This window comes from Scleropages formosus, chromosome 7 (assembly GCF_900964775.1).
Source record: "Scleropages formosus chromosome 7, fSclFor1.1, whole genome shotgun sequence".
NCBI classification, from domain to species: domain Eukaryota; kingdom Metazoa; phylum Chordata; class Actinopteri; order Osteoglossiformes; family Osteoglossidae; genus Scleropages; species Scleropages formosus.
Genome location: NC_041812.1, coordinates 32,097,761 through 32,113,527, shown reverse-complemented (window position 1 = coordinate 32,113,527; position 15,767 = coordinate 32,097,761). Strand labels below are relative to the sequence as shown.

The 15,767-nt window shown below is 50.3% G+C and overlaps 1 protein-coding gene across 1 annotated transcript; it reads left to right on the top strand.

Moving 5' to 3' along the window:
* The first annotated feature begins 12,474 nt into the window (after positions 1-12,474).
* Positions 12,475-15,257, top strand: cfap161 (cilia and flagella associated protein 161). The gene is made up of 7 exons (XM_018765028.2): positions 12,475-12,647; positions 12,842-12,931; positions 13,189-13,418; positions 13,520-13,601; positions 14,150-14,308; positions 14,449-14,522; positions 14,787-15,257. The coding sequence occupies exons 1-7, from the start codon at positions 12,498-12,500 to the stop codon at positions 15,013-15,015; spliced, it is 1,014 nt and encodes a 337-aa protein (XP_018620544.2). The 5' UTR covers positions 12,475-12,497; the 3' UTR covers positions 15,016-15,257.
* The last annotated feature ends 510 nt before the right edge of the window (positions 15,258-15,767 follow it).

The window sequence follows — 15,767 nt, the reverse complement described above, 5'->3', positions numbered from 1 at the left end:
AGGATGCCATTCTGGTCTCGTTTATTGTTCGACACTTAGTTTTTGTCAAAACGCACCAAGGGGAAGCATATGGTGAACGGCAGCACTCCTACACAGGACCATCCCTGAGCACAGTTAACGAAGGTAAGATGCGAAGATGATCACCCACAAAAACAATGTCTTGCATGGAATAAAATAAAGGCGTTAGAGAGGATGAAATGATCTGGAACCCTGAGACTGAGGAATCCAGTAAATCTCTACTGGGTACCAATGTCTGCCATTGCCTTTTGCCCTGCTTGGGTTTGATGCCGCCCTGTGGGTACAGTTTGAGTCTTTGAAAGCAGCTCAGATGTGGGCTCTGGCCTGGCTACACAGCACTCCGCTCTGTTTGTTATCAAGGGTCACGATAAGCTGTGAGTGCCTCCCAGCCCAATGCCCTGTCTCAGTGCCGCACTCCTCCCTCTCCCCACAGTACAGAGGTATTTTTTCAGGCACGAAGAAGGCCAACGGCTCAGCCCACACTCTTACCCAAAACAATGGATGGTTCGCTTGCGACCTGCCTGGAACGAGCCACCCTAATCCACTTTAAATTGAGTATTACTATGGAAAGCAGCTCGGTGTAAATCTAATAATGGATGTATCCCTCGGCTTTGTGCCTCCCTCGATCTACACCATTTTCGCAGAGCCATATGTAGGTCTGTGATCCGCAATCTCTCACTCCAAATATCTGCACGCTTCCCCCAAAGCCCAAGTAGTTCAGCAATCGAAGAGGAGACCAGCAGCAAGGGGGTTCGGCCAACAGCCATAGGACAAGGCGCCGGTTGGGACGCACCTTGAGTCCGAATGCGGGGAAAGATGCCGTGTTTAGTACATTGCACCAGTACCTTACTGCACCCCCCGTGCCATCTGCCCTTCCTGACCGGCACCAGTGATGCCAGAGCTGTTGGTTCACAACAGGAAGCCAATGGCTCACGCTATCGGGGGATGTTTCCTTCACAGCGCCGAACGTCTGAGTAATAATTTAGAGCAAGGTTTCGCCCATTTCCTGCCGCAGCCCAGTCCCACAGAGCCACTTGCTCACATGTGCACCCCCACGCAGTGCTCTTTCCTCTGGGAGAGACATATCTCTCCAAACAGCACCTGGTCCACAACAGATACAATAGGCTGATGAAGAAGCGACCAGACAGTCCACATAGTAAACAGAGTGTGAGGAGACAAGAGCGCGTGGGAGGACACCTACGTTATCAAATACGATACCATCTCAGAAACCATCTTAGGAACTAGATCAAGCCAAACTAGTCATTCAAGTTATACAACAAAACCATTCAGATTTTTTTTCATTTCCTTCTTCCACAGCATCAAACCGAGTGCAAAAAGATTTATCTATTTATCTATTTATTTACTGTATTATCTGTTTGAATCGTTTCATTTTATATTTTTGTACTTGAGTGTTTGTGTTTTACATTGTCTAAAGAACTCAGGGAATACCAGTATAATTTTGTTGTATTGCAGAGCAGTACAATGACAATAAAGTCTCCAATTCAATTCAAAACACACATGCATGATGTGATCCGCAGTGATACACAGACAACGCGAACCTTAATCTGTAGCCGAAAGTGCCTCCGGTTCCCGGTCCACTTTGTTTCGCTAGCCACCTCATCTAAAAGAGCAATCTTCTGACTGGGTAGTGAAAGCCCCCTTATTAGTGAGGCATTGTTACCATGGAAACGCGTACACTGGCCACATTGCAGACAGCTCCTGACCAGCAAATAGCAACATCAGAATCATAAGATCCCCCATAACATCGGTCAGCCTTTCCATGATGCCCACTGGATACATTATGGACTCCAGGAATGACTGTGAAGAGGTTTTTCTCTGTTGCTTCAGTCATGAATATCAGCAAGTAAGTCTAACCCATACAACATCGCACCTGGTCACTCCCCAAACCCAACCGCTACAATTAGATATTCACGAAACCCCCATTTCCTTTCTCTGTAGTACAACAGCAGGGCTGCTTTAATTTGAACCTGCAGTGTTTTGGTCTAGTTCTTCGCAATACACACACACCCACCCACCCACACATTGTCTGAACCGCTTGTCCCGTTCGGGGTCGCGGGGAGCCGGAGCCTAACCTGGCAACACAGGGCAAAAGGCTGGAGGGGAGGGGAGGGGACACACCCGGGACGGGACACCAGTCCATCGCAAGGCACCCCAAGCGGGACTTGAACCGCAGACCCACCGGAGAGCAGGACCTGATCCAACCCACTGCGCCACCACACCTCTCTCTTTGCAATACATTAGAAACGTTTACAAAGCTCTTGTACCACATGGCTTCTCCGACGCCCCGCGCTACAGCGGAGAATGAGGCCTGGAGTACTGCTGCTGTGGGACTCTGTTTCCATGGTCACCCATGGCCTACACACAGGTGCTGCAGGGTTACCAAGGTCGCAAGGTGTGTATCGCTGTATTCAGCCTCCCCCGCAGGGTTCCCACACAACCGTGATTGGAGACAGAAATGATTCTGTTGATTTACTATGCTTCCCGGCTGTGGGTGGCTCTTCTTACGGTAATCCTGTCCCTCGGCGCTTGTTGCTTGGCCTGACATTTGGTCTCGTATGTAATTAGAAATGCGTCCAGGCGACCCCAGTTCACCCTGTGGAAAGCTGGACGTTGGTCAAGCACATTTTTACACAGCTTCGCTCGCTGCCCTTTCACCAAGCACGGACCATAGTGCGACAGAGCACACGGTGCCCTCTGGCTTCTCCATTGGATGTTTTCGTTTGTGGAGGACGCGCCCGTTCCTGCGAGACAGTGATGTGTTTGTGCGGCCACGACCCCACCCTGCCGGCCACACGGTGTCCCTCTGGTTGGACAGAGTCCTCGGCAGTTTTCTAAACGGAGCCTTCATCGCCCTGCCCCCTGCTTTGCGCCTCACCGCCGCTCCGGTCAGGGTGACCTCACTCCGCCTGCCTTTGTACCCCAACCCCCAGGGCGCAGCACCTGCAAAGGGCTAATCAGAGGTCTGTCTCCTTACCACTATCTTTGTCAACAGGAGCTATGGACGACTGATTGTACAGGATGTCTCTCGGTGACAAACAATACGGTGTGCTCGTCTTATTCGCTGTGAGAACCAGGAGTTTCCCAGCAACGCCTGAAAGATCCCCTTTGTCTCACTGACCTCGTGGTAACAGCGGCCCAGTATTTTTGCAGCTCCATGGTGTCCCACCCTAAATTACAGTAAACATGCAGTTGTGTAAATAGGCTGATAGAGTGCGGCTGCTCTCGGTTACATGTACGCAGTGCTTTGACGCAGTGTTTGCAATTCATTGTTTCCAGTGGTCGACATATTTCAAGCACTCACACTTTTGACCGGTACCCAGTATCGCTGTCACGAGCGGTAAATCCCACAGCTGCGCGGGATCTTTCACTAAAGCAGCATGTAGAATAGTGGATGAAGAAGAGATACCACAGTATAAGGAGGGCCCTGCTGCTGTACCTTTGTGAAAGAGGTGTTCCACTGAAAATCGTTTTATCAAGTAGAACTCACCACATTTATCATTTAACAGCTGCTTTCCTCCAAAGTGGTGTAAATCTCAGAGAACAATTCAAAAAGTGCATTATATCAACAGAAGGAGAGATTTGGAAAGAGACATGTGATTCTCGAATACAATCAATTTCTCTCACACTACTGTATGAACCAGTATTCATCACATGAGTAGCTGCATATTGGTGCTTAAATTATTACATTTATTCATTTAGCTCACACTTTTCTCAAAAGCAACTTACAATGTTAAGGTTACACTTATTACATGCTTACAATCATTTACCCATTTATACAGCTGGGTAATTTTACTGGAGCAATTTAGGTAAGTACTTTACTCAAGGGTACTATAGCCAGAGGTGGGGATCAAACCTGTGACCTTTGGGTCCAAAGGCATTAGCTTTAACTGTTATGCTACCAGCTTACTATTAAAAAGATAATGTAGTACATGCTTCTCGAGCATATAAGAGATCAGAGGACATGTGAGTCCAAAAGAGGAGAGTGCTGAGACGCATCTCGAATGTCGAGAGAGGTTCAGCAGTTTCGAGTGAGAGTGGGAGGTTGCTTCACCACATCAGAGCCAGAACTGAAAACCTGTGCTTTTGATTTTGGACCTTTTGTGTTAGGGACCACCAAGTGGGTAGCAGTGAAGGAGCGTAGAGGTCTGGGATGAATCTCTATCCAAAGAACCAGCCTGTAGACATTTTAATTATAAGAGGCCACACTGGACAAATTATCTAATGACAGAGCTATGTAACAAAGCATATAGTAAAAATAAATTAAAATGTCATGCATCAGAAAAAATGTGATGAGTAAAAAATCCAGATTTATACTGGAAATGTTTGACTCATCCTCGTGGCAGTTGCTAAGGAATTATATGTTTTTATACATAATAGGTTTTTATGTGTTTTCGGATCAGATTTAAGACCCTGATAATGGCCTACAAATACATCAAGAGAGCTGCTCCCAGATATCTACAGGAGTTGATCATTTTCTAAACGCCAGTCAGACTGCTACGCTCATCCACATCTACCAGCTTGGTGGTCCTGGGTACGAAAGGTAAAGCACGGAGGTTCTTGGCTCTGGCTCCGTTGTGGTGGAATGACCTCCCCCTCTCACTCAGAAGTGCTGAATCTCTGTCCGCATTTAAAAAGGGTCTTAAACTCATCTCTTCCAGACTCACTTCGCCCATGAACTCTTAATTTCATGTAACGTATAAATGTTCATAATCATGCTCAGATCAATCCTTTACAGAGCCATTCCTGCAATGTAACGTAAATGTTTCTAATTATCTCAAAAAAAAAAAACTACTAGGAAGGTGATTAGGAATTTTCGATATCCTGGTAAAGCTTTATGCAGCTACTTGTCTGATGAACGTCTGGGCATATGGTGAAGGAAACTAACTGTACTTGAGAATCACACATCTGCAGCCATGTCTTTCTCCTACTTTAATGTACAAATTGTATTTTCTATGAGGTGTACGTTGCGTTGGAGAAAAGCATCTGCTAAATGAATAAATGTAAATGTAACTGTTTTACATTTCCACAGGAGTATTGAACACTGGTCTGCTAAGAAGGAGAGTGGTGAAGTTGTCCCAGGGAGCAAGAGCATCCACCCAGCATAGCGGCTGCTGAGGACTTGAGTTTGTTCTGTACACCTTCTGCTCACTTTGAAGGCTAATTTGAACCAGCGCTCAGCTCACACTCTCCTCTGGGAACATTTTCTTTGTGTGATGTCATCTTCTCTGTTGAGCACATGACCTTCATTTCATATTTTACTCTAAAAAGGACATAATAATGTGTAGATATATACATGAGCTAAATACTAAATGAAGCTCAACGCTATGGACTACGTGGAAAAGGACTGATCGCCTAGGAGCTATGCCCAGGACCCAGGGAAGGCTGCAGGTTCGAGTCATGGTTAGACAACAGCGATGACTGGTGACTGTGAGCTTCCAGGCTGACAAGTCATCATGTCGGAGGAGGGACAGGCAAACTGTGCTGAGCTACTTTGTGTAAAAATTGAGGGTGAAATAGCTCCCAGCAATCCTTTCTCCTCCTACAAATGAGATGAAACAGCAGCAGTCGAGCCCCCTAGGGCAGGATGTGTTGCTATAATAAACAGGGTGGGAGAACTGGCTGCTAAGGGAGCGAGGTCTGGTGGACATCTGGACTCAGGCTCCTGGGTAGGGTGTGTGGTTAACACAGCTTTAGGCTGAGCAGAGTGGGGGCGTGGGAAGGTGGTAGGGGGAGGCCATGCTGCGCGGGGCCCACGCTCTGCCCTGTGGCCTGGCCTGTTTACTGTTCACGGGAAGGTCTACTTCAACACAGAGGTGTGGTCCGCTTCCTCCACAGACGTCTCTCCGGCATCCTGTTGGTTCTGAGCATGCTCACAGGGTCCTCCGTGACGTCAAGACAACCCAGCAGGACCACCTCCACGTTCCCGCTGGCCGAGAACCAACATGTTTTCTCACATGACCAGATCTCACTCTTCCTCCCGCTGACTTGACACACGTACACATGTACATGTGATATGAAGCGCTGGCATTTAACTACCGACGTAGAAAAGAAGGAAATAGCACAATAACCGCACTGTCGCATTGTTACTATAAAAGAGAACAAGTTTGGCAAGCAGAGGAAGCAACCCGATCATCTACAGGAGCTCTTGCAGCTGCCAGGGACTTAGAGACAGTCAACAAAGGAACAGCAGCATCTTCCACAAGTAATTAAATGTTACATTATTTAAAAAATATGCTCAGAATAATCATTTCCCGTACCTTTAGTTTCTCCTGCTATTAAAACCTTTAATCCATTATGTTTTGGTTTCCGTTACACACTGAGGATTGGGACACTTTGAATTAGTGATCTACAATGTAATGATTGACTTTAAATACTGAAAAGTATTGTGTAGACATTAACCATTTTTGGAAAATAATGCATTTCCAATAAAACCAGATGAAATCAACAAAGATTTTCTATTTGTTGCTTAATTTTCTAGAAGGTTGTGTTTTTTTTTTGGAGTAACCTGCAGTCAAAGTGCAAGTGTTCATCTGTCTTCTGGGAAAGTCCAGCAATTTCCTATGATCTTAGATTTTAAATTTCATCCCACACCTGATCTAATAGTATGTTTGACTTGAATTACAGTAATACAATTGTCACGTTCTCCGCATCTGGCACATCTGCGACACCTGCCGTTCCCTGATGGGAACGACTATAAAGAGGGAAGCCGAGGAAGCCCAGATGCGGAACCTTGTTTTGCCTCCTTGTTTCTTAGCGAACCGTGTTACCACGAAACCCATCCCGACTTCGACCCTTTGCCTGTTTTTTCCTGACCACGTTCTGTGCCTAGCCCTTTGGACTCCGTTTGCTGATCGCCTGACCTTCGCCTGCCCCTCGACACCGATTATGGATTCTGATTCGGCTTCCGTGCACGTCGACCCGAGAACTCTGCACTTGAGTCCGTCCGCGCTACGCGCAACCGTGACAGAAGGTTCCGCCTGCTACCAGGACTCAGCAGAGTATGCGCAACTGCGTACAGTGCTCGCCAAGCAAGGCGAGTTTTTGGGAACACATTCCCAGTCGTTGCAGTGCATACAAGAAAAGGTCGACGGATTAATCCAGGTCCTCCAAACTGGAGGTATTCTCAACCCCGCCTTCCAGGGTGCACCCGCGACTCCTGCTGAGCCTGTCCTGCCCACACCCCCCGAGGCTTCGGGGACGGTCACAAGGATCGCGACCCCAGAGAGGTATGACGGTTCGCCCGATCAATGTCAGGACTTTCTGATGCAGTGCGAGTTGGTTTTTAAGTGTTCTCCGCGCATGTATCAGACGGATGCAGCAAAGATCGCTTTTGTCCTGTCGTTCTTAACCGGTCCAGCCCGGGCGTGGGCCGCCGCTGGGTGGCACACTCGCCCTAGAACTACCTATGACATTTTCCGCGAAAAGTTTGAAGTGGTTTTTGACCACCCGCACGCGGGACGCGTGGCGGGTAATTATCCCATGCGTCTCACCCAGGGGAGTAGAAGCGTGGCTGAGTACGCTCTTGAGTTCAGACCCCTCGCGGCCAAGAGTGGCTGGAACTCCCCTGCCCTCCTCACCTGCTTCTTCGAAGGGCTGAATCCCCGGATCCAGGACGAGCTCACGTACGGGGTGAGGAGGGGGATTTCGACCGGTTTGTGGAGACAGCCATCGACAATCTTAGCAGGAGTCGACAACCCCTGGGGACCAGCCCAGCGGAGGACCGGCTCAAGAAAGAAGAAAGGAGACGGCGCCAGGTGGGGAGACTGTGTCTCTATTGTGGGTCCCCGGAGCATCTCCGTGCGGCGTGCCCCGAGCGACCACCTCAGGGGACCTCCACAGAAACGAAGGCGAGTCCAGGGGAGCACCGGGGACAGCTACGTCTGCCGGTGAGTCTTTCCTGGGGAGCAAGCCGGGTGCAGACGAACGCCCTCATAGATTCCGGAGTTGATCCGCTGTTTCATGAATGTAGGCTTTGCCCAAGCGCACCATGTCCCTATTAAAACATGTGAAGTCACCCTGAGTGTGAAAGCCCTGGATGGTCAACCCTTGGGTGATGGGGTGGTTGATTCCCGGACGGCACCTCTCGTGCTCGAAACAAGCGCGTGTCACCACGAGAAACTCACCTTCTTTCTGATCCGAGCTCCAGACACCCCTGTCATTTTAGGTTACCCCTGGTTGGCACGACATGACCCCGTCTTTAGGTGGAGTACCAAGGAGCTGGTTTCTTGGGGGGGATCCTGTCACGCATCCTGCCTCACACTTCCTTGCCGGGCCACGTCGGTGGAAGGGGTAGAGGGCCTTCCCCCGCCAGTCATACCCCCGGACTATGAGAATCTACGAGAGGTCTTCAGCAAGGTCCGTGCCGCCGAACTGCCTCCTCACCGGTCCTGGGACTGCGCTATCGACCTCTTGCCAGGTACCACACCACCTCGGGGCCGGGTGTATCCCCTGTCGCTACCGGAACAACGGGCCATGCAGGAGTACATCAGGGAGGCCCTCGAAGCTGGCCTGATCCGGCTGTCAACGTCACCAGCCGCGGCGGGGTTCTTCTTTATCGGTAAGAAGGACGGGGGACTGAGGCCGTGCATAGATTACCGAGGGTTGAACGCCATAACGGTCAAGTACCCGCACCCCTTACCGTTGATTATCTCGGCTCTGGAGGAGATCCATGGATCGACCTGGTTCTCGAAATTAGACCTCCGCAGTGCGTATAACCTCATCCGGATCCGTGAGGGGGATGAATGGAAGACGGCCTTCTCCACTTCACTAGGTCATTATGAGTACAGGGTCATGCCTTTTGGCCTAGCTAATGCCCCCTCAGTTTTCCAGGCCTTTCTCAACCATGTGTTGGGCGATTTCCTTCATCACTGCGTTATCGTCTACCTGGACGATATACTGATCTACTCGAAGACCCGAGAGCAGCATATCCAACAGGTCCGGGTGGTCCTCAGGCGGCTCCTACAACATCGATTGTATGTGAAGGCAGAGAAGTGTGAATTCCACCAATGCCAAATCTCCTTCCTGGGCTACATCCTGAGCCAGGAGGGAGTTTCCATGGACCCCAGGAAGGTGGGTGCAGTGACCTCCTGGCCTCGACCTACCACGGTAAGGGCGCTCCAGCGTTTCCTTGGGTTCGCCAATTTCTATCGTCGGTTCATACGTAATTTTAGCACAGTAGCCGCACCCCTTACCGCGTTAACTGCAAGCAAGGACCGAAGACTCCCTTGGGGGGCGGAGGCGGAGAACGCTTTCCAGGAGTTAAAAACACGGTTCACCTCCGCCCCAGTGCTGAAACAGCCGGACCCTTCCTTGCCGTTTGTGGTGGAGGTCGACGCCTCCAAGGTAGGGGTGGGTGCAGTCCTGTCACAGCGGCAAGGGGACCCTCCCAAGTTGTACCCCTGTGCCTTCTTCTCCCGGAAGATGACCCCTGCCGAACGAAATTGCGACATTGGGAACAGGGAACTCCTTGCTATCAAGCTCGCGCTTGAGGAGTGGCGTCACTGGCTGGAGGGTGCGGTCCATCCCTTTGTGGTACTCACGGACCACCGCAATCTAGAGTACCTAGAGACCGCAAAACGGTTGAACTCCCGCCAGGCCCGATGGGCCCTGTTCTTCATCCGTTTCCGCTTTACTGTTTCTTATCGGCCAGGTTCCAAGAATGGGAAAGCTGATGCTTTATCGCGGGTTCATGACCCCGAACCACTGCCCCCCAACCCAGAGGAGATCCTACCCCAGGGATGCGTGGTGGGTCCGGTCCGCTGGCAACTCCTCCAGGACATCCAAGAAGCCCAGGACAGCGAGCCAGAACCGCCCGGGAGGCCAACCGACCGTGTGTACGTCCCCAGTTCCTTCCGCGCAGCGGTGCTGAAATGGGCCCATGAGGCTCCGGAGGCCGGGCATCCCGGGATCCGCCGTACCTTGTCCCTGGTCCAAGGACGGTTCTGGTGGCCCTCACTGTCCGACGACGTCAGGGACTTCGTCCAGGCCTGTGCCACCTGCGCTCAGACCAGGACCCTGCCCGAGAAGGCAGCGGGTCTCCTACAACCCTTGCCTACGCTGACCCGACCCTGGACCCACGTGGCGCTGGATTTCCTGGTGGACCTCCCAGTCTCAGAGGGTAAGACCGTGATCCTTTCCGTTATAGATCGTTTCTCTAAGGCTTGCAGACTGGTGCCCCTTCCGAAGCTGCCCACCGCTCTCGAGGTGTCGGAGGTCCTATTCGAGCATGTCTTTAGACTCTACGGACTCCCCGAAGACATTGTTTCCGATCGAGGTCCCCAGTTCACCTCTCGGGTATGGAAGGCCTTTTGGAGCCGGCTCGGAGTGACGGTCAGCCTTACATCAGGATACCACCCGCAAACCAACGGTCACGTCGAACGCTTGCAACAGGATGTTGCAAGGTTTCTCCGAGCCTACTGCTCCCAAAAACCCCACCACTGGGCTCGCTACCTGGCCTGGGCAGAGTATGCCCACAACTCCGCGCCTCATACATCCACAGGTATGTCGCCCTTTCAGTGTGTGCTAGGCTACCAACCTGTCCTGTTCCCTAGTGAGACCTCTCCAAGTCCTGTTCAGGCTGTGGAGACATAGCATAACGAGAGCACCTGCGTCTGGAGGACGGTCCGGGCCCACCTGCTCCGCAGTGCGGAACGCCACAAACGTCAGGCTGACCGGCACCGGGGCACCCTTTCGTTCTTGCCTGGACAAAGAGTTTGGCTCTCCACCCGAGACCTTCACCTGAAGACCCCCTCCAAGAAACTCGGGTCCCGCTACATCGGCCCCTTCAAGGTAGTACGTCGTGTCACGCCGGTTACTTACCGCCTTCAGTTGCCTCCTGACCTCCGAGTGCACCCAACGTTCCATGTTTCCCTCCTGAAACCGGTTGGGGTGTCCTTGCATCAGCCACCAGTGGAAACCACGCCACCGTCGACACTACCCCTTGCAGGGGACGATGTCTACACAGTCCGAGCCCTGCTAAACTCCCGCCGACGGAGAGGTCGACTGCAATACCTGGTGGATTGGGAGGGGTACGGTCCGGAGGAGTGTTCCTGGGTAGCTGCTTCGGACATCCTGGACCCCGACCTGGTGGCCGCTTTCCATAGGGACCATCCCGAGTGCCCGGCTCCGTGCCCCTGGGGGCGCCCTCCTTCCCAGCCCAGGGCGTCCGGAGCCGCCCGTGGAGGTGGAGGGGGAGGGGGAGGGGGGGGGGTACTGTCACGTTCTCCGCATCTGGCACATCTGCGACACCTGCCGTTCCCTGATGGGAACGACTATAAAGAGGGAAGCCGAGGAAGCCCAGATGCGGAACCTTGTTTTGCCTCCTTGTTTCTTAGCGAACCGTGTTACCACGAAACCCATCCCGACTTCGACCCTTTGCCTGTTTTTTCCAGACCACGTTCTGTGCCTAGCCCTTTGGACTCCGTTTGCTGATCGCCTGACCTTCGCCTGCCCCTCGACACCGATTATGGATTCTGATTCGGCTTCTGTGCACGTCGACCCGAGAACTCTGCACTTGAGTCCGTCCGCGCTACGCGCAACCGTGACAACGATTATGCTTTAAACACTGGATGTGGTTATGCGTTAGTTATCAGTTAAGTAAAAAATAGCTGTACATTTTACAGTAATTTATAAAAACCAACTTGTAATTAGGCTAAAACTAAGATTAATTTAAAAATATTTGACATCATATTGCACCAGATATAAATAGGTGTGGATTTTACAGTAATTTATTTAGAAAAACCAGACTGTAATTAATATCAGTCTAAGATTTTTAAAAAAAAAAAAAAAGATTAAGACATCATATTACACCATCACATTTATTTTTTTAAACAGGCACTTTTCTCCAAAGTGACATACAATGATTTTTATCACGATTTTTATCCCTACAATCATTCCACCGTATAAACTCTAGAACAATGTAAGACACACACTCACTAAGGGCACGTCCTAGGTTCTCATGATACTACCCACAGCATTCCATTGATGAATTATGGAATACATATTGGGGAGTATTAGACCTCCTCACTCACAGAGTGACACACACCTTGTTACACCTTTGTGTTATAATACAGTTGATCCCAAAACTTGACTAACGTTGAGGCCCTTTTTTTTTTTTTTTTTTTTTTTAACAGCCCACAGTCCAAACGCGTGTTTTAGGTGAACTGGCGTGTGCGTGTGCGTGTGCGTGTGCGTGTGCGTGTGCGTGTCTTAGAGTGATTGCTGTGCTGGAAGAGCTAATGACTGGACAAACGACTGTAAGGAGTTCAGTGTGGTGCACCTGGATAAAGGTTAATAATGATCACTAATTATTAATCTAGTTCATATCCTAGTTAAATTATTATTTTTATTTACAAAACCCAAATGAGCGCGTTCAAAAGTAACGGAGAGTAAGGGCGCCCCCTGTTGGAAGTCAGTCAGACAGAGAGGCGAGGCGAGGCGACGAGCCGCCCCTCGTTGCCATGGTGAAGCGTAAACAAAACAAGAGCTGTCAGTGGCGAAGAGCGGCGCGGCACGAGACGAGCAGCGATCCCGGCGCGATGGCCCACGTGCGCACGTACAGCCCCGCGGTCCGCGTGGGCAACTGGTGCGAGGACGTCTTCATGGAGGAGGTGATGGTCGGAGCGAGGGTGCTGTCAGCGCGGGAGGAGCGGCGAACACGCGGGCCGACACGCGAGGATCCTCATCACTGTCTGATGCACACAAACAAATTAATGAAACAAATGATCATAAATCGCGCCATGCAAATGAAAGGTGTCAGAGACAGGAGACTAAAGTCTAAAGCACGGGTTTCATTGTATTTCAGGAAATGCTGAAGGACTTCCTGGACAAGAGGAACCGAGGAGAGCTGACTATGCAGAAAACCGATTTCGTCAAAGAGAATGTTCTCAGGAAGGTACTCTGAATTCAGTTTTTCTTTGTTATGACAATATTGTGTGACTAATTTATGTAGCTGCTGGGTATTTCATGGTGGCAGAGCAGGGCGAACGTTTGAGCGCGGGAGCTAGACTTGAACCAGCAACCGCCAGCTTCCAAGTGAATGCCCTTAACTGCTGCGCCCCCTAGTGAGTAGTGTAGATCTAAGAAAAGGAAATGAAACGTGAAAGAAACAGCAAGAGGTGCCGTGAGTGCGTGTCGTGCGCTGTGTTCCAGGTCGACCTTTCAGTGACAACAGACGGATGGTTGCGCTTTGGGGACGTGGTCATGCTGGTCAACCCCGGGACTGACCGAGGCGACTGGCAGTCCACCAGGGACCCCGTGGCCGTCTGCATGAGCGTGGACCCCGGCACGGTGCAGAGCCGTTTGTCCGTACAGGCCCCCTGCCCGCTCACAGGGACCCAGGACCTGGAGCCTTGTGTAAGGACCGCGTTTGTGGTCACCAGGTAACGCAGGGACCCTTTGGTCCAATTAATCCTCACAGGCACCGTTTTCACTGAATCTGAGCACCTTTTAAAAGAGCCCATTGTGTGTTGTGCTCAACCAGCGTGGATGGAACTCCAGTGGGGGAGCCGCTCAGATACAGTCAAAGTTTCGCTCTTAGGACAACACAGGGCTTTGGTGGCCAGGTGAGTTTTTACATTTATGGAAACAATATTTTTCTGTTTCCAAAGGTACATTTTATGTAGCTCTGCGTCTCACTGTAAGTGTCAGTTGTCACAGCAATGTTATGGGAGCGCAGAGGCACAGCAGGTAGCACTGGTGCTTCGCAGCTCCTGGCCTGTGGGTTCGAATGTGGCCCAGCGTGTATTCAGTTTGTGTGTTTGCCCCATGTTCATGGGGATTTCCTCCAGGTGCTCTGGTTTCTTCTCACAGTCCAAAGACATGTTTCAGGGGAATCAATGACTCTAAATTGCCCACAGTGTGTGTGTGTGTGTATGTGTGAGTGACTGCTGTACAATGGATTTGCAACCCATCCAGGGTGTACCCATACTTCCAGGATAGGCTCCACACCACTGTGACCCTCTATTAGGACAAATGGGTATTTATGCTGGATGGATGAATGAACAGATGATCGAATGAATGAATGAATGAATGAATGAATACTGTGAAGTTTGTTGTGAATCAAAGCCAGGATGTGGTTGATACTCTCCATGGGCTCTGTTCCCCCTCCCAGCTGTACCTAGTGAGTGACCACCGGACCTTCCTGAGGTGTGCCAACAGGTCGCGTCTGCAGCAGGTGAGCCTGACAGATGAGGAGTCCTTCCTCACCTGGTGGCAGGTGGTCTACCTGGACCCACAGGAGCGCCTGGAAAACGAGAGGCTGCCCGTGCCGGTGAGGCCTGGTCAAGACTCCTCTGCTCTCAAACACATTGCATTTTCTGTGACCTCAAACCCAAGGACGTTCATTGCGTGACGGGAGCATCGTGCATTTGAACGGACAGCTGTTAGTGACGGCGCCGCTGTCCTCCGCAGGCGAACACAAAGGTGCTTGTCGTCCACTGCAAGACCAACCAGTGCCTGGCTGTCCTGGGAAATCACAGCATGTGGTGGGTATTAATGTGGTGGAAAATTGATGAAAGAGTCTGAACTAAATCTCCCCAGAAAGACCAGTTATGTTCAAACACCTCAAGAACGTTTGCAGCCTCACCAGTACATCTTGTTTACAGTGATTTAAACCTCATGACAGATCTGCAGCCTGCATCTACATACTCTGATTATAAGGAGAACCTCAAAGTCAATTGTAACAATAATAATAATAATAATAATAATAATAATAATAATAATAATAATAATAATTATTTTGCACTCAGGACCATCTATGGAAAAGAGTATGAGGTGACAGCTCACACATTCCTGGACTCCCATAAAGCCGAGCGGGAAATGAACCACTGGATATTTGTGACTGACGTCCGTGGCACAGAGGGCCAGGGCATCACAGACAAGCTCGAACCGACGTCCAACCTGGTACCCAATGAGACCTCGGAGTACGATGCCCACAAAGGCACAGACGACCATGGGGAAGAGGAAAAGCAAAACTAATAATGTCTAAACTAAACTAATATCTAAAACTGCTCATAGAGCAAGGTGCAGATGGACAGTAGGTGGCGCAGTGGTTAGAGCCACTGCCTTTGGACTTGAAGTACCAGGTTTGACTGTCTATTCCTGCTGTGGTTTCCTGAAGCACTACCCCCACCCTGAGTTGATAGAGTAAACATACCCTGCTGTGTAAATCATCATGTTACAATTGTAAATCCCTTTGGAGAGTGATTTTACTTAAATAAATAATCATAGGTCTTACTGTGGCAGTTGGCATTTTTAATAAAACCAAATTCAGTTAGTTTGTACACAATGTTTTTTTTAATAAGCACCTTTGCTGTTCTCTGGCTAAACATTGATGCTGGAGACACAGTTTGTGCTGCAGTGTTAGTGATTGGCCGGCAGAGGGACACAAAAGACTGCACTGTTATTGTTACTATGGCAACACTCACTGCCAGTAACCCCTCATCCGTTTTCATTAACTATTTGGCCTGATGATGGTCACAGTGATCCACAGCCCATCGGGGAGTCACTGGGTGCAAGGTTGAGGGGGATACACCCTGGATGGGATGCGAGTTCATTACAAGGCAACCACACGCACGCGCGCACGCACATACTCGCACTATAAGAAATTTAGCATGTCTTTGGACTGTGGGAGTAAAACAGCTCCTGGAAAATAAGGAGAACATGCAAACTTTAAACAGATGGGTGGATTCAAACCTACGCCCGAACAGCCCAGGTGCTGTGAGGCAGCA